General features: G+C 33.3%; 1 protein-coding gene and 1 long non-coding RNA gene across 3 annotated transcripts in view; both read right to left on the bottom strand.

Annotated features, from left to right (window-relative positions):
- LOC127730291 (sodium/glucose cotransporter 4-like) overlaps nt 1-13,130 on the bottom strand; it is a 30,139-nt gene extending 17,009 nt beyond the window's left edge. Inside the window, exons 1-10 of one of the 2 annotated variants that reach the window (XM_052238604.1) lie at nt 12,456-13,130; nt 12,106-12,177; nt 9,750-9,854; nt 8,885-8,944; nt 8,305-8,409; nt 7,173-7,278; nt 6,150-6,230; nt 5,305-5,510; nt 4,312-4,447; nt 3,672-3,779 (exon numbers count right to left, since the gene is read on the bottom strand). In XM_052238604.1, the coding sequence (XP_052094564.1) occupies nt 3,672-3,779; nt 4,312-4,447; nt 5,305-5,510; nt 6,150-6,230; nt 7,173-7,278; nt 8,305-8,409; nt 8,885-8,944; nt 9,750-9,854; nt 12,106-12,177; nt 12,456-12,545 (1,069 nt within the window). In that variant the 5' untranslated portion in view covers nt 12,546-13,130. The remainder of the gene's footprint in view (nt 1-3,671; nt 3,780-4,311; nt 4,448-5,304; nt 5,511-6,149; nt 6,231-7,172; nt 7,279-8,304; nt 8,410-8,884; nt 8,945-9,749; nt 9,855-12,105; nt 12,178-12,455) is intronic. The other variant, XM_052238605.1, reaches the window with a different exon arrangement.
- An 8,792-nt stretch (nt 13,131-21,922) lies between these two features.
- Nucleotides 21,923-23,785, bottom strand: LOC127730292 (uncharacterized). The gene is made up of 3 exons (XR_007995019.1): nt 23,673-23,785; nt 23,089-23,176; nt 21,923-22,051 (listed from the first exon to the last, which is right to left on the bottom strand). It is a non-coding gene; the product is annotated as an uncharacterized LOC127730292 (long non-coding RNA).
- Between the last annotated feature and the right edge of the window lie 446 nt (nt 23,786-24,231).

The following is a 24,231-nucleotide window of genomic DNA, read 5'->3' as shown; positions in this document are numbered from 1 at the left end:
TGACAAATGTAAAACAATTCAAACGAGAAAATTAACGGCCTAATTTATGTACAAAAAATGAACGAAAAACAAATATGTAACACATCAACAAACGACAACCACTGAATAACAGGCTCCTGACTTGGGACAGGCACAGAATGTGGCGGGGTTAAACATGTTAGCGGGGTGCCAACCCTCCCCCTTACCTGGGACAGTGGTGTAACAGTACAACAGAAGAACGAACTATACAAATCAGTTGAAAAAGGCTTAACTCATCAGATGGATACAAACAGAAATACTACACAGAGTGGACGTGGCCGTGTACTTGTATATCCCAACAACAAATAGACACTAAGTACAGATCTGAGAGTACTCGCAGTTACTGACAGCTAGTTCAAAGCCACCAACAACTGATTAAAAAAATCATGCATCTAAGACTAAATTATCAATTAGTACACATCCAACATCCAATTATTGAAGAGGCATAACTTTTACATTCAAGATACAAAAAAATTCATTAATAAAATAGTCACACGAGGTAAAAAAGTATGCATTCCTATTGCCTATGATGTACGTCAATGTACACAAATATGATGATTGATAATTTAGAAAAAAAATGTTATCAATGCATTAGAATTTATTGACACACAGGAGAATATACTTTAAAGATTCTCAACAAAATAGATTTAACTGCATTTGTTAAATTAGTTCTTAGAAACAATGAATTTGAGTTTAATGGACTGTTATACAAACACACAATAGGAGCGCCCATTGTCACCAACATGCACAGATCTGCATCTATCTGCCCTATTCATTAAAATCTTTGATAAGTTCCAATGGAGAGAAAAACTTCAAATTACACTGTCAATAGGGATGACGGTTTTATGGTCTTCACAGGCAAATTAGAGCAAGTTGAAGATTTCTTTAACCTTGCAAACGCAATTGACCATCTACTTAAGAATATGAGGTGTCGACATCTAGTATGGCCTATTTAGAGGGTGGTGAAGTGTTGTTTTCGTGCAACGTTTTCGGCCTTTTTATTTCACGTGTTTCCGTGTTTCGACGTTTTATTTCTCGTTTTCTCGTGTTTGGTTCGATGTGCGTGCTTCGTGTTTTCCCTTAACTATTTTCCGTGTTTCGTGTCGGTACTCTTATTTTCTCGTGCTTGTCCCGCATTTGATTAAAAAGTAAACATGAACTTATTCAAAGTCGCCCCAAATATTGCTTTAAATTATAGGCAGTTGCTATTTGTCCGGCTAGCCGGACGAATAGTACCAGGACTATTTGTCCGGCCAATACAATGCGCATGTCACTATTTGTGTGTGTGTGTGCATGTAATATTATCTTCATCAGCACCAGGGGGTTGCAAATTATATATATGGACATTTAAAAAGCAATGTTTTGCAATCTTTAATTGTTAGGCCCCAATATTGTTACTGGTAATTGAAATTGTTGTTTTCTTCATATAATTATAGTCCAATGTGGACAACGTATATAATTTGAAAATTTTTTCATACATATTCCATATTTATTTCTTTATCTATGGCTTCACATTGTAAGAAGAGGGAAGAAATTACTTATAAAACAAACTTGGGTCGTGATTGACTCATGCATTTTAGGTTAACGTAAGGATTTGGTCTAGTTGAAAAAGATACAAAATTGTTATGGCTGAAGCTGTCAAACAGAATTATAGACCCCCTTAACATAAAGTTATCCATATTTTGAGTGAGAGTTGGTAGATGTTTCTATAATGTTTTCCCCAAAAAGTAAACAACACTGTAAAAATCTTATTAGGAAATCCCAGGTGGGATTTTTCTTTTTATTTGCATTTATTGTTCTAACTGAGAAATACACTACGTGAGGGGGTCGGGTGACACATGGTTTTCCTTTTTCCAAATCCCTCTATTTTCTTTTTTCCCCAGATCCAACCTTTGTTGTCCCCTATATTCCATATCCCCACTTTTTACAACCTATATCCCACATCCACACCTTTTATATCCCACTTTTCCTTGTGATTTCTCTAATTTTTGAGTTCCTTTTATAAAATAAGATCTTTCTTTGAAGTTCATACTATCGTATTCGCTTGCCAAATTCTGAAACTGAAAAATCACAAATATTGATATCGCTGTTTTCAGCCATGATCTCAAAATTGTAAATCAGTGATCGGATTACACGCGATCCCCTAGTTCTGTTGAAGATAATATGACACGCACTTCCGCACGCACATAAAGTGACATGCGCATTGCCATGGCCGGACAAATAGTCCTAGCACTATTCGTCCGGCTAGCCGGACGAATAGCCAATCCGTAAATTATAAACTAATTAGCTGTTCCCAAGATATTTATTAATAGCCTATCGTATTACTACGATAAATCGGATGCAACTAACGGACGCTAAAAGGTGACCACATGCAGGGTCGCCATGTCCATTTATAATGACTGCATGATCTCCAAGAACGACTGAGTAATAACTTTTGGTTCTTTTTTCCTAAATATTTACGATTTTATTCCTTGGCTTCGTTTTTCCAGTATCAATATTTACCAATCACTAGCGCACATCAAAAACACACATAAATTTAAGAGCATTACAGTGTGTGAATAATATAAGAAATTTCTACTTCTACCACTAAGTGACCACCGTCATTTGGTTGACTACCCTGTCACTGTTTGGTGTGCGCTTGCATACTTAACAAGTCCAAATATAATGTTAACAGAAAGGAAATAATTTGTGCTGTACATAACATTTATACATGGTGCAAATAAAAACATGGGACTTGAAATTTAATGTGCATGCAGTAGTCTCTTGAACGAGTCAAGACTTTCTGAAGCGGTCACTGAAATAATAGTAACATCGATGAATAAAATAAACATTTAATTAACTTACAAGATAACTTAATTGATCGAGAATACTGTGAAAAGGAAACAGTAAAAGTTGTAAAAATGTATTAAATCTTGACCATTTAACTTTCACTTGTTTATCAAAGGGTACAACTGTCAACTTTGTTCGAGTCAGTAAACCCTTGCAATGCATAAAATGTAGCTTTCCAATAAATATACATGTTTTAAAAGGATCTATAGATTGTTTATTATCATATATCAGATAAGTGAATTAGCGATCTGTGAAAATTCTTTATCGCCATGTTTTAAATATCTTAGATACACCGTATGGAGGTGCTCTTAATTGCTGGAAGCTAATACAGATAAGATGAATATGTGTTCCGAATGAACAATAATTTAGCTTCCGAATATTCCTCCATAGACTATATTTCTAACTAATAAATATGCGTGAACCCTCAGGGGTTCACGCAATTAGGAATTGAATGCTTCTTTTTGTAACTTTACTGGGGTGTAAACGCTATGATCGAAGCACAATTGTATAAAGCCACGGTGGTGTTTCACATTAAAAATGTGCGCAGTCATTGCTTTTACAGCCCTTAAAAATAACAAAAAGAAGCATTCAATTCTTATAATTACATGTTTATGCAACAACCATGCAGTAACGAGTTTAATCAAATTTTTCGTTTATTTTCTTATGTTTATGTGACGTTGCATAAAAAGCACGTGCTCTCAATAATGTTACATTTTATTAGGAAATAAAATAATTTGGAATGCCTCGCGACTGATGTCTGCCAATCAACATTACGAATTATTGTGAAACAGATATGTTATGTAATTATTGCTAAATAAAGTTACCATATGGCATCAGTTCCAACACCAACTTGGGATATGCTATATTGGAACAGCCCACTGGATTCTCACATATCTCTTGGCATTCTGTTGGATCAACACAACCAACTTCATCTTCAATGCAATTCAATTTAAAACTTTATTGCCATGTGAATCAACTGATATGATTTGTGACAAAATAAACAAAACATAGTATAACAAATATGTATATATGACAAGAAAATTACAAAATAACCGAAGAGAATGTTCATTCCTATATTGTTCTTTAAGTTATAAAGTAGAGGATTTCACATACCCAACAACAATTAAACCAAGCTATACTGTATAAGTTATAAAAAGTGCTTATTATCAATGAGAATTGCGGTTACAGTAACATTTTGTCACTCCATGTCCAAGTACATGGAATTGCGGTTCAGTAATTTTTTTTAAAGAGAGAGGATTAAGGGACACGTAACGTTTTACGCAAGCGTCATTTTCCTATGTATGACCCGAAGTGATGATTTAATCATTTTTGTTTCAGTTTTTGATTGTAAGACCAGACATATATGACTTGCCATTTAGAAATGCATGCCTGTGTATACTATTTATCCTTATCTCCATTGTTTTCATAGTTTTATTTATGAGGAAGTAAAACCCTGATACATACTTGGATATAGTGCTCTGCTTATCATTCCTGGGAAAATCATTATGAATATAGGTAGGATTTTCAGATATCCAGCTAAAATTGAGCCACCTTTTGCATGTTCTAGTGATTTAGCTGCAAGTGCACGCTGCACAATAACCTGCAATAATTATAATACATCAAGCTATTTATTTATTCATTATCATTGTAATACGACGTGTTGCATGCGATTACCAACTGAATCAACAGAACATGCACAAAATCAGTCAATACTTTAGTTTGAGTATTAGGGGTCTGATCGCACGATCTCTAGTACGAGCGGAAATATTTCAATCCAGTTCTTATGGTTACGATTTGTCATAGTCATCTAGGTAACTTTTCCAACTTTTGTACTCAGTTTTATATACAATAATCATACGGGAGTCATCTGTTATTAAAACCATAATGAGGACCTGTGATCGCCCTGAAAAAACTAATTCAGTTTGATTATTATGTTAATAGTAATAATTAAATGGAGTAAATTTACCATGAACTACATTGAGGAGCTACTATAAATTCTTCGATGAATAATCCCAAACAATATGCAATGCTTGTGGGAAAAAAACCAACATAACACACAGATTTAAACACACTATTTATTTTGTTTGGGAAGCATCACAAGTATTTTGCATCAAATAAGTTCAGAAAAATCCAATTTTAAGAAATAATTATTTGACTGTTTATTTTTGTGGGGGGCGGGGTGGGGATGGGGGGGGGGGGGGGGGTGGGGGATTATAAATTTGTCATTTCTTAACAGAATAGAAAAAAAATAAACTTTTAGAATATGGCAAATTACAATTTTAAATTTAGATTGTCGATCATTATACGTGATTGAAAACCTATAATTACTACATAGATATACAAAAAGCCATGTCCAGTAAGCTTTAGAAGTCATCTACTGTGGATCCGCCACTATATCTATCAATAATTATGACTTGAAATTGTCCGAAAATTTAGCTGATGCATAAATAAATTTACCTGATCACAGCACCAATACCATAAACATCCAATAGAAGATTGTAAAATTAATCCTGGCCAAGGATTGTCTCCAGTAACAGCATCACGGAAAATATGAAAGGAATCTTGACGGGGAAATCCACATGTACTGTTAGGACTTCTTATATCAGGTATAGCTTGCATGTACAGCACCTCCAATTTGGAATAGCCTCCAATCTTGTTGAAACCTAAAATATAATACATTTAATGTCTGTTGATAATATGCTATTAATTACTGGTATAATCTAAAATGTTTGAATAAGTTCAATGAATAAAATATCGCTTTTCTTGAATATTTATTTAGATGAAAACACGCCTGAAAACATTGACATTGACCACTTAATTTCTTCGCAGCTATTAATTTTGAAAGGTCAAAGTGATATAATAAGCCAAACTATTGACGAAAAAAACGACAAGTGACACTAGTGATAGAGCTTGAAATTCTTACACTTTCGGAACACATGATTTTACTCCCCGGGTTTTAGCGGTGTTCGTGTTGCTTTTTTGTGTAGTATTTTGTTATTGTTGATTGTCTTTTTGTCAGTTTTTTTGTCTTTTTAGTCATGGTGTTGTCCGTTTTATTGGACTGATGATTTTTAGTGGCCCCTTTATATCCTCTCTCTCTCTCTCTCTCTCTCTCTCTCTCTCTCTCTCTCTCTCTCTCTCTTATGTGTATATTTTGTAAAAGTATCATATACTAGTACTTGACTTCATTTGTTAGGACTAAACAACTCTAGTGTCTTTATAATCAAATACATTTTGAAGAGAAACTAAGATATATTTCAAACATTAATTAAATAATAGACCTGCTGTCAAAATTTACCTACCAATTCCAACTAAAGAGAAGGCTCCAATTGTCATAACAACGGTCTGAAATGTATCTGTATATATCACTGCTCTTAAACCACCTTTAATAAATGGAAATTATCTAAACATTAGAATGATTGTAAAATCTAAAATAATCGATTCATCAACAACCCGTACAATATATAAATCTAATTTCTACTGCGTCACAACATAGGCTATATTTAACTGTGTCTACACAACAAAAGTTGCTTGAGAACAATGATAAACTTGAGGAGATCCATAGGTTTGACTTGTGCATAGAAATATGGTCACTTGGACTTCTCTCGTCCGGTAATAAAGCCCATGCTAAAGAGGAGTTCGTTTCGCCTTGATAACGCTTAAATACCAGGCCACGTTTGATCGGAAGGGGGAAGTTTAATTCAAGCCTCGTGTAAGGAGAGGACCGAGTTCCGACACGATAAATAAACCTTTGTCTTAACTCTTTGATGCGGTCTTTTACAAATCAAAACTGCCCTTTTCTTTATACCCTATGCCACAGTGGCAGTCTCATTTTCTCGCCCTACACTCCCATATACCCACTCTGTAATTTTCTTTTTGTATTTATGGTTTACTTATTTTGTTGTCTCCTGAATATTCATGAAATATTTACTATATGAAGTTAAGTAAAATAGCAACCAATCAATCTATAAACGTAAAAAGGATACATTGTATTTAAGAAGTGATAGAGCTGTTATTTTACACAAAGCTTGTTCAGGTTGTTTATGATAATGAATAAACACAAAACTTAAATTGTTGAAGTTTTGAAAATTCTCTGTAAAGCAATAATGGGGTTTTCTTTATAAGTTGTACCTATACTGTAACATTCCTTCTCAAACGCATATGACAGTTTAGGTTTTGAAAATAAATTTTACAGAAAGACATTTCGTTTAATGGCAATGAAAATACATTCCAGTAACATTGTGCATCTGGATTAAAATAAAACTGCTTTGTTCCAATTTGTGAATGAACCATCATCTTGTCAGGAGCATGCATTTGATAATTACCTAGAATGGTATATATTCCCGTAATGATAAGAAGTCCGACAATTGATAAATACATATCCCAGCCGAGAGCTAACTTGATAAATAATGCACCAGCATAAATGCTAACCTACAACATTAAAAAAAAATTCATATCAAATTAAATACGTCGAGCTTGCTTTCATGAACTACTAGTTATGGTTATTATTGTTGGGCTTGTACTTGTGCTTTTCTGATCTCGGAATTTATCAATTTATATGCTGTTGCTGCATTTCACGTTCCTTTATGTACCTTTTACATTTGAAGAAATAACGAAAAGAAAAGAGGGTTTGCATCGAATATGAATTGGGAGGATTTTTGTGCCCGTAAAACTTCTTTGACTTTACCACACTTTGCGCTTGCAAAAGACAGGCTTGAACCATTGCAGTTTTTCTTTATTTCCACGTCTAGAGTATGTAGCTGGTGTGGCCTCTTGTACTGTCCGATATTTTTCGTAATTCCCATCATACTTTTAATGTAATAGACATTTCCCAAGAAATATACTATTCCTAAACAAGGACCAATGTTAACACGCAACGGTGGGTTAAAATACACTATGAAAGAACAAAATTGCACAACATACATTTCATAATGCTACATATATAGTTTATATTTACATTTTTCATTCAATTTGAGCGAGTTACAGTTGAGCGGACTTTAAATTTGACAGTTGTTACATTTGAACGGATTAACCTGAGTGACTTTTTCAAGAGATTTGTTTTTCAATTGTCATTTATCACAGTCCTTACTGAATTGATCTAAAAGAAAATGGTGTCTATTCAGTATAATGGCTAATTACAAAAATATTTATTAGTGAATTCTTAGCTAGATACTTTTTAAACATGCAGTGTGCCTATTTACTGGTCAAAGGAAGATAATTCGTATCGCTTCTTTCATTACAAAAATCATTTGTGTAAATTGAATGTGAAGTAATGTTCCAAAACAGTTCTTTATCAAGGAAATGAAGTCATACCGCTATTTATGTGTAAAAAATAGTAGATTGATTGATGTTGATTTAAAATATTTTTGTGTACATACTATCTGTAGGAAAAAACTACTTTAGCAATAAAGGGAAGTTAATATGGTGCTTCTATTTGTTTCTCATTGCAACACTTACAGCTAACTTTGTTATGATGTACAAGACAAGAGCAAGAACACTCAGATAAATTCGTAGTCTTTTCCCGCCAAATCTTTTCTCGATATATTCTGGTAACGTATACACCTACAAACAGTGTAAACAATAACTGTTCAGGAGATTCTGTTTATAATATATTTGTAAAAGTCATGTTTATTGAAAGGTAAAGAAAAATTACACATTTAAAGTTTGAAAAGTATGAATAATTGATAAAGACGAAGTCATGAATCTGTATATGTACAATTTGTGTGCTTAATATTATAAAACAGATTTATTTCAACAAATATACAAAGACGCACTTCAGACAAACCAAAAACTGTTCATTTTTCACTTTGTCTTTATAAACAAGGCATATTTCAAGAATGTAGATTTATGTTTGACATAATATCACACGTGATATGAGAATATGATGCACGGATAAGCTTTTTTCATTTACATTTAATGGAAACAAAGAATTCGTGAATTCCAGGATATTTAAAGTTTGCATCGTCTTATTGTTATGTTTTTTTCTGCATGAAAGAAGTTAAACTTGGATAAAAAGTAACCATGTGCACCAACTTACCCCAGCTGACACGTATACAGGCAGAAAGAACCAGCCGAGTAACAATACTAGTGGCATCGACTGCAATGGTAAAGCAATATTTTAAAGTGTGTCTTATGATAAGGCCATGTGTGTTTTCTTATGTTCTGTGTCGATAAATTTCAATACCTTCCATCCAAAAAAAAAGAAAATGTATATGAAATTAAAATTCTTTTCTGTATGGGTCAAGCTTGTCTGTTGTTTAAGACCGTAAGGTGATCTGTAGATATGCGCATATTCACATTCGATTCTTTTTGATATTATTTAGATAGATAATGGTCTCTTTGGAAATTATCTCCTCACATTTAATTTGCAGCTGATAATGTTTACAAATACATTTCTGATATATTTATTTTAATGCTGATGATTATTTTTGTGAAAATTTGGCAAATTACATAGCGTGGATAGTCATTTCGACTTTTTTCATCCATTTTTTTTTCTAAAAGAACAATATTAAAGTTAGTATGGCATAAATCCGAGTTCCAGCAGACATACATGCAATATACATTGAAAAAGGTCAGTTTCAGAATATTTTATATGAGCGATCGTTTTAATCAATGACGGATACTAGAAGACTTCATTTCATAGCAATCAGAAATGTATACGATATAATTTCTCACTATGTTTGTGTAGAAACCTTGTATGTAAACAAAAGTGATGTTTCAGTGCCATTTTAGATGATTTTTGGGGTATTAATTTCAATTTGATTCATCTTCTTTATTGTCATGATTGACGCCATAAGCATTCGAATTTTAGCTGCCAAGTCGTACGATTGCTGTCCTATGCCTAAGCAAGAAAATGTCGTTTGTGGCTCATTTGAATGACATATCATATGAAAGGTATTTACCGCCCATTCATAAGATATCATAGCAATACCCGCTGCCGCACCAGTCCCCGCCAAACCGACGAAATGTTCACTTCCAATGTTACTTGAAAACAGAGATGCTCCTACCTGAAACAGAAACACTTATAAACATGACTTTGTATATCTTTATATTTGAAATATAATTGATGTTATAATTTTAATAAATCAGATTGATATTTCATATAAAGAAGTTAAAAAAGATATTTTGTTAATCAAACTAAATGGTTGTGAGATATCTCTTTGGTGTATTCCACTTAAAGCGTGCATTGTTAAAACATTATTTTTATTAGACTACATAGAAAAGCTTAAGACTAAGCAACACGAACCCTACCAAAAATCTTCCTTAAACTTAGTAGTTTCGTGATTTTTTTCATCAAGAAAAGTCGATTAACCTCTGCCTACAAATGTATTACAGTGTTGTTGAAAAGGTATTATTCTGATAACATAGTACATTACTTTGAACTTTTCTCGGTAGCAATCATTAAATCAACGCAGAAAACCAGAATAGGATGTAACTGGCAGATAACAGTAACTTTTAAGCCATTAACATCGTATATTGTAGAATTGTAGGAAATATGTATATAATGTTTTTTTTATTTAGCAAAATTAGCGTTAAATAGGAAGGACTGAGTATTTATAGTTTAAGACTGCTAATTACATGTCTGTGTGTCCCTCTTAAAGCAAAGTTTCTTTCTGTAACAGACACATACATGAGAATTTTGGTTTTGATTTTAGCTCCTTGATCTTGTCACCTGCATGATCGAGTTCATTTAACTCTCATCTTAAATACTTGGTAATGTAATTTATATCTTACTATGTGTTGAACTCAGTTGATTTTTAACACAGGCTTATCAAACATAATGAAAAGAAGCTAGCATATTTTGACATGTTTCATAGAAAATATGACATACTTTCACTGAGTTATTCAATGGTTGGTGACGACGTTAATTGCATTAATATCCTTGAATGTGAGTTATACAGACCATCTAAAATTCAAACTGACATATATGCCGTGCATTCATCATTTACCGTCCATTCTGAGTACGTGTTCCGTTCATTCATCGTCCATTCACAATACGTGCGCTCATCATTTATCGTTCCGTGTATAATCCATTCAACGTGCGCTCAACGTTCATTCATCTTAAATCGTGTAACGTGCGCTCATTATGCGTTCGACCTTAATCATACAATGTGCACTCAATGTTTGTTCGTTCTAAATCGGGCGATATTTATTCAGCCTTTAATTCATTTTGTAACTTTAATGATTACTATCTGTCTGATATAACCACTACGTGCTGATTAGAAAACATCTTTTGAATTATAAGATATTCTTAGAGTATTATTATCTACATGTATATTGTTCTGTTATAAAATAACCTAACTATCATGTGTACTCTGTTTCTTAAATAACTTTATTTAGTTGCATTATATTTAAAACAGAAAATATTCCAGCACCATCTGCATATGGAGTATTGAAATATTTAACTCAAAGTGGATAGATATTCCTTATGATTTTCTTGATAGAGGGTTGCTGCTTACAGTTGATTGATTATTGTTTACTTAACACCATCGTCTCAGCAGCTGCTTACAAAGAAGCTATCAAGAGTTCTAAATGGTTAAGTTGAAATCACATCTTCGAGGTTTTTAAGGACACCCTAATAGATGGTTACAAATGTTGATTAAGGAATATCAGTGTCACAAATGAATATAGATATGTTCTACTGGTAGTATAGCCAAAATCCCCTCCTCCTTTCCATCTTTATTCCATCTCCAAATATGACTGTAAGACATCACCAGATTATATGTACGTCATGAGCAACATGACGAGTGCAGGCACTGGTAAAGCATGATTCTAGAGCACCCAAGTTTAACCCCTGATTTTGGTGGGATTCTTAAGTTTTATGTGTAGTGTTTTGAGACTTGTTTTTGTATTTCCGTCTTTTTTTTTCTCTTTTGGCCATGATGCTATTTGTTTTTCTTCGTCTAATAATGTTGATTAACCCTTGGTATTTTTTTTACCTTTTTACGAGTCTTTTGCTCCCTTTAATTGTTAGGTTGATGACTCGATCATTGATGTTTTATCTATTATATCATCTTTAAACATATTGTAAATTAAATAAGCCATGTACATAAATCTATACCACATATAGATTACTTGCAAGGAACCATATGATATATCATATGGCTGGTTTAATAAAGACAGAGGAAACCGCAATATGACATTTTCTATAGTAGATAGCTAGACAGTGATTTAGCATTCTTAATGAATATGAATACATATAGCCGGAAACAAACGTGTCAAGATGCCTCATGAGAAAGTTTTCAGATTGTAACTTACCGGAAACCATGTCATACTTCGTCCTGCCAAGAAGTAGCTGTTTACATTTCCTCTGTTGCCACGAAAAACAGACTACAACAAATACAAAACAAAAACCAAATGTAAAATGTTCGCATATAGTTTTTTTTGTCGACATTTTGCTCCAAGTATAATAGTTTGTTTTACGTTGGTAAAATAAATTGCTACCAAAGGATGTACATTTTCATATTTCTGAATTTTCCTTAATATTTATGAAAACGCTGTTATTTGGATTTTCAGGATTTGACATCCTTCAAAACATTGGAAAGGATATACGGATACACAGAAAATGACGGATAAAGTCAAAATTTCGAGACAAAAAAATCACTTACCCATAATCCAACAAACAAAACCAATACGAAATATATCACGACAACTGTTATATCGCCCCAATGGTCAAGACCTTTGGTCGCCATGTTCATCAAGTATTTTTACAAGTAATCCACCAGGCCAAGCTAGTTGTAAGAATGTATCTTAAATTATTGTAACGTTATCACTTGGATAAACAAACAACTGACCAGGATGCTCCACAATTTAAGCAAATCTTTCTTTTATCCAGAAATCCCAAATGGTTTGAAAAGGTATTGTAACTTTTTGAAATAAAGTTATTCATTTACGCCTTTTCTAACAAAATTGAAAAAAGCACACCGTATAAATTGTAAACATCATTTCGGCAGTATAATTAATTGACCGGTTCAAACCATTTTCACAGAGCTTCTTACAACATTAATTGATCCATTATTATCTTTAGGTCAGAATGTAAAAGTTAACCGCTCTCATTTGTTTATCTATATCAGTAAACACCTTCAATCAAACTTCTGCACTTCTAAAAATATGCTAAGATGTTCCTTATCTTAACATTTTGTGATAAAACTTTTCTATCTGTAGTATATATATCACTCTAATCAAATAAATAGAAATTCCTGAAACAAAGCTAAAAGCCTATACATGTATAAAATCGGATATCTTAAAGCACTCAGTGTACTCTGAATGTTTATTTATAATCTATTTTATGCGTTGTCAAGAACTATTTACATATCTTTGTTGTTATGAAATCCGTATGTATAAAGTCATAAGATGACAGTTAACAATAGCAAGGACGTATAAATATACGTCCTTATATACATGTTTTGACATTTAATGACCTATATATCAAAATTTATTTTGAATTTCAACATCTTAGGGTGTCTGTTGTGTTAGTTCTTTTGACATTTTATGAAGAATTTTGTTCTAAACTAGGCCAAGTTATATAAAATTGGAAAGTTTAACTCCTTCAATTTATTCCGAAGAAATGACATCAAGTTGTACGAAGAGATGTTTGGTAAGCCAATACATCAATGTGTACGAAGAGATGTTTGGTAAGCCAATACATCAATATGTACGAAGAGATGTTTGGGAAACCAATACATCAACGTGTACAAAGAAATGTTTGGTAAGCCAATACATCAATGTGTACGAAGAAATTTTTGGTAAGCCACTACATCAATGTGTACGAAGAAATTTTTGGTAAGCCACTACATCAATGTGTACGAAGAAATTTTTGGTAAGCCACTACATCAATATGTACAAAGAAATGTTTGGTAAGCCAATACATCAACGTGAACAAAGAAATGTTTGGTAAGCCAATACATCAATATGTACGAAGAGATGTTTGGGAAACCAATACATCAATATGTTCGAAGAAGTGTTTGGTAAGCCACTACATCAATGTGTATAAAGAAATGTTTGGTAAGCCACTACATCAATGTGTACAAAGAATTGTTTGGTAAGCCAATACATCAGCGTGTACAAAGAAATGTTTGGTAAGCCAATACATCAATGTGTACGAAGAAATTTTTGGTAAGCCACTACATCAATGTGTACAAAGAAATGTTTGGTAATCCAATACATCAACGTGTACAAAGAAATGTTTGGTAAGCAAATACATCAATTTGTACAAAAAGAAAGATATTTTATGCAAGTGAATGGAAAATGTGTTTTGACAGCGACTAGGGAAACATTACTTTTCCCTTAACATAAGCTTCTGGCAAACATCTCTAAATATGAATATGTTTGCGTTCAGCACACGGGACATTTTCCTCACAACGTGAATTTAGATTTACCGACTGAATAAAAGCGGAAGAGACGTTAAGTGTTTTGCATCGTCACTTGGCTTATTATATTGGCTGTTTCATCATTCATTTTATGAGAGAGATGCTCATTAAGTTATTAAGTCAGTCTAATATTGCGTTTTTCCGTGTTAATAAATAAATAGATAAGGGTTATGTGTACATTATACAAAAGTCCCATGAAATATTTCAAATTGAAATAACTAATATACAACTCAGAAACCCACATTAATTGCTGTTCTTCATCTTAAGAATCGCTGGAAGGTATTTAAGTAATGAACTTTGAGGATCACAACTTACTGCAAGATCATTATGATAGACTCTAGACACAGAAATAAGGAGACATGGTATGGTTGAAAACTATCCACCAGTGACCAAAAACGAGGATGTAAACAATTATATAAAGGTCACTGTACGCCTTTCAACAATGAGCAAAACCTATATCGTATAGTAAGCTATTAAATGGGAAACAATTAATTTTAAAAAGAATACCAAATACCAGAAGTCTTTTTGTTTGAAAGATCGCAAATAAACTGCAATCGAAGCTATGTCAAGCTTCTTACCTTAAAACTATTTCGTTTGTTTCCCGACAAATCAACAAAGATCCCTATCATAAAAATTATTACTAACACATATATCTATTTTCAAGTCGTCAGATGATAATAATGTACGAAATATTTCTTTGAATGTGTCTTCATGTACGAGATACTAGATGTAACGATCTCTTTTTGTTTGCAGATAAGATGGTTAGAATTGATAAGAAACAGAAATCAGGATTACAAATAACAAATAAACAGCATGCATAAACACAGGAAAATTATTTTGGTTATTCACTGTAAGTGTGCATTTGCTTGCAAGTATTGTTGTTAAGATTAACTTGGTGTAATTCTAAACTGGTTCAAAACACCAACCTTTTGTTTATAGTTAAATGCCCTGAGAGTAATCGAATCTCAGGGTTTACTTTCTCTGTTTATATTTTCCTCTGCATGTGGTGTTTGCTGTTTTGACAGTTAATTAGATATTTAAGGCAGCGTCTTCCATCACATGCAATACAAACTTATTCTCCGGGTACATCCAGTCTATGTCTGTCAATTCTAGGGTACCTTTTGTAAAGATATTGTTTCGGTGGTTTCGTGATAGTAACGTATTTGTCTCTAGTGTCGCTGTCGGGGCACACATTGAGACGCAAAGTAGGGTAATTCACGAACTAGGATATATGAGATATATATTGAAACATCAAGCACCAAAACTATGTAAATTTCTAATCGCTCCTTGCATAAAATTCTTTTCATAGATATAAGAAGATGTGGTATGAGTGCCAATGAGACAACTCTCCATCCAAGTCACAATTTGTAAAAGTAAACCATTATAGGTCAAATAACGGTCTTCAACACGGAGCCTTGGCTCACACCGAACAGCAAGCTATATAAGGGTCACGAAAATGACTGGTATAAAACCATTCAAACCGGAAAACCAACGGTCTAATCTATATAAAAAACGAGAAAAGAGAAACACCTATGAACCACATCAACAAACCACAACCACTGAACATCAGGCTCCTGACTACAATGATTTTCTTTTTTTAATATTGCAAAAATGATATAGCTCGCTAGTATAAAATTCTTTCGCCTGCCAAAAATCAAATTCGAAAAAAAAACATAAAATAATTTGGCTCGCTTGCTACCCTTGTTCAAACGCTTGCTACCCTTGTTCAAACGTTTGCTACCCTTGTTCAAACGCTTGCTACCCTTGTTCAAAATCGGGTCTGCTTTGGAACCTTTATTTTCAGAAATAGGAATCATTATATCAAGAGACCATAACTCTGGAACTATACACGTATCTAATACTAAATTAAAAAGTTTAACTGAAAGTATCATAAGATCGTATACAGTACTTTTTAAGTTTATAAGTATTACCACTCACAATCACAAAATGGCAAACTGAAATATCATAGTTTTCAAATTTACCTAGAAATATAGAAATGTTTTAATTAAAAAAAGAAGTAATCAGGTATTGAGTACGGGATTGAAGCACGATGGGTTTCAAATGTTTAGGTTTGAGCGTTCCTGATGAAGATTGTTCCAGGAAATCGCTTCGGATGCACGAAATCTATAAAGTATTTATTTCATTTACTAGCAATAGGTCGATACCGCTCGTGGTGGACTGTTATTCCCTGAGGGTATCATCAGCTCTGTAGTCAATGCTTCGGTACTGACATGATTTATAACATAGATTGAATTGAAACTCCCCGCGTTCAAATAGATGGAGAAATTATAAAAGAAACAAAGGTTCCAACTCCCCCAATGTTGATCTTAGATGAATTTGACTATTTCGTATAGGTCCTTTTGGGTCATATAGCTCCTAGACGGCGTGCACAAAGTTGACGGCAACTGTAAAATGCGCTTTTAAAAGTAGTTTTATACAACCGTGTTTAAAATATCTTTTAAATAGGAAGTTTTTTTATGATAAATAATGAATGCTAGCCATTGAAATCCACATTACTAGTAAGGTTATCAAAATTAAATCTATAAAGTATGAAACGACCATAGAGAAAACGGCAAAAATAGTTGAAACTTGTAACATTGAATAAGCATAAAATAGAGTTTTTGACCTAAAATTTATACAAATTCAACATATTTTCCCGCATTTTCTTATAATAGAATTTTTCGGATTCGGACTATGACGTCAGACGAAATTCAATGCAACAAAATTCAAAAACGGCCATGGAAGATGAGTTTGGAATGTAGTTCGTTATTTGTAAGAAGTAGTAATTTGGAAGGATTAATATTCGAAAATGTAAGAATCGGTAAGAAAAAATATGTAATTGCTTTTTTTTAATTTCGAAATAACTTGATATTCTATATGTGCATAACAAGTGGTTTAAAAAAATCTGCAAAATATGAATGATTCGATAGTCCAGGCTGAACACCTGAAAATTTTAAATGTCCAGCTATTTTGTTACAATTTAAAGAAATGACGTTTTAACGCTATTTTCTGAATAGGGTCCACGACATAGTCGGATATTATTTCCGTTAGACTGCTCTTAGCATATATTTATTTATATTTCCGGAATGTGTATTTGCTACACTTTGTTGTTCGAAAAAAAAAGAAATATGTTTAACGTTTATGTTTAAAGTTATGTGATAAACTAAGTGTCCAGTGTTTTTGTTACGCGTTTGTTTTCTGAGGCAAAAATGTCGACGTCGTAAATGATTTAAGTATTTTGAAGACGTTACGTTTGTAGACTCAGCTATATGCACGCCGTCCTAACGTTGCAGTGTATTTACGCATCATTTGTTTTCAAATGTTAAGGTTTGAGCGTTCATGATGAAGGTTAATCCAGAAAAGCGCATCGGACGCAGCAAATTTATAAACTGTTTTTTTCATTTGTTTCGCTCACATTGTATCTGCATTTTATATCGACTATCTTTGCTCTAGCTTTCAGTAACTACAAATATTCATTGATTTGACTTGAAAAAATGTATTTCGGTTTATATTGCAATGGGTATCCAGTTTTATTGCTATTTGTTAAAATTTGCATTTGTGTTAATAAAAGTATAATGCAAAGATAAGGCTTTACGGGCTCTTTAAATATAACGATAAGGAGATGTGGTATGATTGCCAAGGAGAAAACTGTCCATCATGACCAAAATGACTTCATGTAAGCAACTATAAGGCTACTGTACAGCCTTCAACAATGAGCAAAGTTCATACCTTAAAGTCAGGTTCAAACATGACAAAATGTGAAATGAATAATAACAGAACAAAAAATGAAAAACAAATATGACAGACAGCAACCAAAGACAACCACCAAATTGTAGGCTTCTGTATGCAATAGGAACATAGTGAATGTGGTGGCGTACAACATGTGAGTGCTTCCTCTAACCTGGGACAACAGAGTAACAGCACAACACAAGAACTATCAAATTTATCAGATTGGAAAGGAGCGCAAGAAAAAAAATAACAAATATCAGTCACCAAATTTCTTCCATAAGTTTTAGTTTACCTTCTTTATGCAGTCAGTTTCCCAAAATGGATCTGATAAAAAAAACAAGACAACATATTTTCATGGTCAACATTAAAAACTATCAGTTAAGGTGAAGTAAGAGGGTTAGATAACCAGAACATAATATTTGTATTTCTTATTTCTCTTGTCGGTAATCATCTGCATATAAATATTATTTCTTCTTGTTGGACTGTATGGTGTGTCTGTTGAATTTCTCGAAGCAGAAAAAGATCAAAGTCAACAGCTAACTGTCTAAATTCTAGTTTTAGGACAAACATACTTAATGTGAAAAGAGTCATTTTTGTTTGCTGGGTGTCTGTCTTATCTACATCAATCAAACATTTCCTTGTTAATCTTCTTTTTAAGTTATTTTCATGTGTGGTATGATAGCCAGTGAGACAACTTTCCAGTAAAGGTCATGCCCAAATTAAACACATTAAGTTTTATGACTGTCTTTTGTTGGCTTACTGTCTAAATGATGTAAACCATAAACCCCAATATTATCATACTTTTCGCTATGATCTTACTTTATGCATGAATATGATATGAGTTTAGTATTTTGATCCACTTCTCATAATCCACAGCGGTATTTTTGGACTAATGGAAATGCACCTTTCTTTTATTCCAAATTTAACTAGAAATTATCTGTGATAAAATACCACTTTTTTATAAAAGTGTCCAAGAAAAATTTAAATTTTAGTAATCAAGAATAACAAGAAATGGTACATTTGGTATATTTATAAGATATAAATAAAAAAAAATAAGAAGATGTGGTATGATTGTAGGCTAGGAGGATCTCCCTTCAGTTATTTATTGTGTATTTTCAGATCATTACTTTCAAAATTCCCCTATGCACCCCCTCCCTTAAAAACAATTGTCAGCCCCAAAAAACTGGTATTTTTGTCCCGGAAAGTGACTCCTAACCAAGGATTTGTATACTATACACTATACAAATCCTTGTCCTAACTTATTTAACTAACTGTTTTGTAATTTATTTCGACTTTTAAATTTATGATATTAAACATGAAACTAATGTATTTGGTTCCTCCATCAGCTATACAATTCTTTCTCAACTGTTAAGATTTTGTTTTTGGCGGATTTGTAATTAGTGGGTAAATTATTCCGGGAGATTTGCTTTCGATAATTTGGATAGTTATCATTAGGTTAAGAGTATTAATCAGAAGAGTTTCGAATGACAAGATGTTACCTCTCCTTTCGTCTAAGTCCCTGCGAAACGACGAGTGTGCCAGTTACGTTGCTTTCGCCGGGAAATTTGAATGATTTGACCCGAATGCAACTGAAGCTGCGTAAGGGTTCCATCGATCGGAAAATCAATACATGCTTCTGATAGAAGAATCATTTTGAAAGAAAATGAGTGTCTTTGTAAGGTATATAGTCACACAGAAATATTTTCAATTATTTTTTATTTAAAGTAGGTTAGGCAATTCAAAATAGCGATTTAGATCCCTTTAGGATTTTTCAGTATACGGATATGGATAGCAAACTGCACATTGCTAGAAAACAAAGAAATATTGTTGCCATCGTAAAAAAACAAAAAAATATTGTTGCCATCGTAAAATACGTTTATAAAGTAATACATATAGACAGGTAATACAAAAAAAAATAAAAAACATTGATTATTTTTTTAAAACTGCTAACCTAGTCCCTGTGGGCCGTTATAGAACACTTAACGCGGAAACCAACATAAAAAATATTTGTTTATTGATGTGTGCTAGTTGTCAAATGGCAAATATTACATGCATGGTAAGGATGATTAATTAATGTAATAAAAAATAGTTTTGTACTATACCAACGCAAACAGTCGGATTATTAACGTGTTATTTCGCAATGCAAAAACCTGTTAGCAGAAATGGGAGACATGTCACCCGTTAAGACACATTCTTGGTCGGTCACTCTTTTATCTTATCCTAAATATCATGGGGCTGGTTGAGAATCATTACAGGCATATTGTTTAGTCTTTTGACCTTCCACACTTGAGTGAAGCACACTACATCGAGATCACGAAGATGTTGGTGGATGTAGGAATTCTTAACGAGAACAAAATGCACCATCAATTTTAGAATTAAAAACAACTTGCTCCTTAGTCATATTTTTAAAATATTTGTATTTACTCGAGTCTATTTTTATATAATAAGTGACAGTGAGAGTGTTAAATGGTCATCTTAAATCTTACATTGGAAACACTTTATACGTGTTATATGTATACTCTGAAAGATTAGAGTAGAGGGAAGACGCATGTACAATATACAGTGTTGTCGTAGATCCCATGGAAAGAAATCCGTTAGATAAGTGGAGTTTGATTTTGATTAAAAAGTTTACAACAGCATACACAATCTTCATAATTAGGTTGCTTGAAATACCAATGAATTGTATATATATATGTGTGTATCATATTTATGTCAAATAAATTTCATATAATATTCAGTGACTGGTTCTGTTATTTTGTAAGCGAGTAAAATTAGTATTCTTACTCAATACTATATTAATAAGATAAAGATCAACAGTGAATGATCCAGAATTTAAAAAGAGAAGGGCTCAACAAAAAATATTGCTTTATAGGCAGTAGGGAAGACTGGCAATAAAAAAAAGTTAATATAATAAAACACACTAAAGGTTTGGCCATTCGGTTGATCCATATCACTTTCACCCTCCTCTCCCTAAAAGTAGAACCGTGGATCCGCCATAATAAGCATTATAACAAATATGAACTTAACTGTTGCATATTTCTATTTTACTTCGATTTAATAACTTTATATACCGGTAGTGTAGAAAATCGTTTGTTTTCGTTTAATTAGATAATCAGTGTTATCGGAGGTCTGCAAGGAATCGTGATCGAACTATTTATATTAAGTAGCATATATTCAATAACAATTGATGACTAGATATAAAATATTTGCATAACTATATCAGTTAAGTTGATTTCATTTAATATTTCGAATAGCAGTGGAATACGTTTGATGCATAAATACAAAGTCATGGCCGGTCTGATTTTGTCGCAAGATTTTTAAAAATCTAGAAAATTACTACTACTAACCCAGCAGGCATTTCAACGTTGAAACAACGTTGAATTAACATTGATCTGTAACGTTGAAAAGACGTTGAAATAACGGTTGGTTTTGAAAGTTGACACAACGTTGAATATCTGACGTTGAAACAACGTTATATTTTCAACATTGTATCAACGTTGATTTTTGATTGAATATAGGTTGAAACTTAACATTGAAACAACATCACCCTAATATTGCAGCAACATTCTTTCATGTTGAAATAAGCAATACATTGCTTGTTGTTGGTTCATCTGTCACATGTGTTTGTCGTTACAAATTTAGGCGGTTGGTTTTTCTCGTTTGAATTGATTATTGAAGGGTGTATTGTGTCCGGGTCTTCTATTGCGGTCTATACGGTGTGGTGTGTGCTTATTGTTGAAGTCCGTTTAGTGACGTCCACGTCAATTGGACTCTGGTGGATATTTGTCTCATTGGAAATCATACCACATCTTCTTATATCTATAATAGTTAGTAACCACACAAGATATTGAAGCCACATGACTCTACAGAGGACATCAGCAAGATTTGAAAAAAAAACCAGTACAACAGATGTCAAGTTATGACAAAAGCTAAATTAAATATAGCCAAAAGGTGATCTGGTAAATGAATACAAATAATCTCTTAATCAATTTTTATTATTTTCGTGAAAATGAATTGTAGTTTCTAAACTCCTCCAATCATTTCTGGTGCACAATCCTTCTTTAATTCAGCTTCTGTTATCTTTGTGTAGGCCTCCATTACTCTTCCTGAAAAAACAAACACAAATAATATTTTGTAAACATGACTTAGCAATTACGTAGAACGTCAAAGGCAGGGAATAAAATGTTATATAGGCCAGGTTTTTTTAAAATAATTTACTGGTTTATATAATACCGGATCCGTTTTTACAATTTTTTTCGCTCCTATACATGTACAATGTAGCAATGCCGCCTATCTCGAGCACCACGATCTATTGTTCAAATGCCACCTATTTCGGCCACCACGATCTATTGTAACAATGCCACCCATCTCAAGCACTAGGATCTATTGTAACAATGCCACCCATCTCGAGCACCAGGATCAATTGTTAAAATGCCACCTATCTCGAGCTCAGGATCTATTGTACAAATGCCACCCATCTCGAGCACCAGGATCTATTGTACAAATGCCACCCATCTCGAGCACCAGGATCTATTGTAACAATGCCACCCATCTCGAGCACCAGGATCTACTGTAACACTGCCACCCATCTCGAGCACCAGGATCTATTGTTAAAATGCCACCCATCTCAAGCACCAGGATCTATTGTAACAATGCCACCCATCTCGAGCACCAGGATCTATTGTAACAATGCCACCCATCTCAAGCACCAGGATCTATTGTAACAATGTCACCCATCTCGAGCACCAGGATCAATTGTTAAAATGCCACCTATCTCGAGCTCAGGATCTATTGTACAAATGCCACCCATCTCGAGCACCAGGATCTATTGTAACAATGCCACCCATCTCGAGCACCAGGATCTACTGTAACAATGCCACCCATCTCGAGCACCAGGATCTATTGTTAAAATGCCACCCATCTCAAGCACCAGGATCTATTGTAACAATGCCACCCATCTCGAGCACCAGGATCTATTGTAACAATGCCACCCATCTCGAGCACCAGGATCTATTGAAACAATGCCACCCATTGAGCATATAAATCAATTCAAATCACATAGTTCACACAAACACAGGCAATCCAACATACATACTGATTATTGATAATCAAAAATGTTAAAAAATAAAAAAAAAATACATACCTTGACAGCTATTACTTTTATCCTTAAATCTTTCTTTCCTAAGTTACTGATCTGTCCCTTTCCTAAGTTACTGTTCTGTCTCTAATACCTGTGCAAAAAATAAGAATAACATCGATCATCATCGCCAAGCAATATTTTAAATTAGTAAAATTCGATTGAAGAGTAAAAAGAAATTATTAAAATTCAGAGTATAGTTGACAATAATTAAAATAGTGTGATTATGGATGACGGGTTAAAATTTTAGATAAAAAAGGGGGAGATGATAATCTTACTTCGCAAAAGTTCCTTTTCTTTAACAAATCAGTAGTAAATAACTAAAATGAGCTGTATGTAGGCTGAATATGGTGTTTCCAGATTGTAGTACATATTTATATAGAAGTGCAGTCATAAATAAGTTGAACGTACAACAAAAAAGACGATGTACACACTGGAGTCAGTAATGTTATCTTTACAACATACACTATGGCGAGATTTTCAAAATATACAAGTACGTTTGCGCATTTATAATCTCCCAATGTTAACACCACACAAGCATTAAAAGACAATTAGTACAGCAACGAATAATAATTTAAAGAAACACTTACATTTCTATGAATTCTTCTTTGCTGAAAACGGTCCTAAATATTGTCCAGGAAAATGATACAATTTCCGCGTTTGAAAAAGGCGGTCACACACGTGTGGTCATACATTAATCAGCATCATGTCACGTGATTACTATATATATATAAAAATATTAATTTTCGCGAACCATTTAGGTCACGGAAATTCCATTTTTTGCCATCAGTAAGGAGAGTTGTACAAATAATGTGAATACACAGAACCCCGATCCAATTCATCTTTTGCTAAAAATATTTATCATTTTCTGTTTTATATCTCCTAAAATCATTCCATTTTTCTCTAATTTCGATTAAAATATGCCAAAACCTGCAGTAAAAATAGATGTATGCCCCAAATAAACATTCCCCGATTGGTTGAACTACTATGGCGTCGATGTAAAGCAACGAAAGCCTCGATGTAAAGCAACGCAAGCCTCGATGTAAAGCACACGCTTCCCAAGAGTAAGGAGAGTTGTACAAATAATGTGAATTCACAGACCCCCGATCCAATTTATCTTTTGCTAAAAGTGTTCATCATTTTCTGCTC

This window comes from Mytilus californianus, unplaced genomic scaffold (genome assembly GCF_021869535.1).
Source record: "Mytilus californianus isolate M0D057914Y unplaced genomic scaffold, xbMytCali1.0.p SCAF_2, whole genome shotgun sequence".
NCBI lineage: Eukaryota > Metazoa > Mollusca > Bivalvia > Mytilida > Mytilidae > Mytilus > Mytilus californianus.
This window is presented reverse-complemented; position numbering and strand designations above follow the sequence as displayed.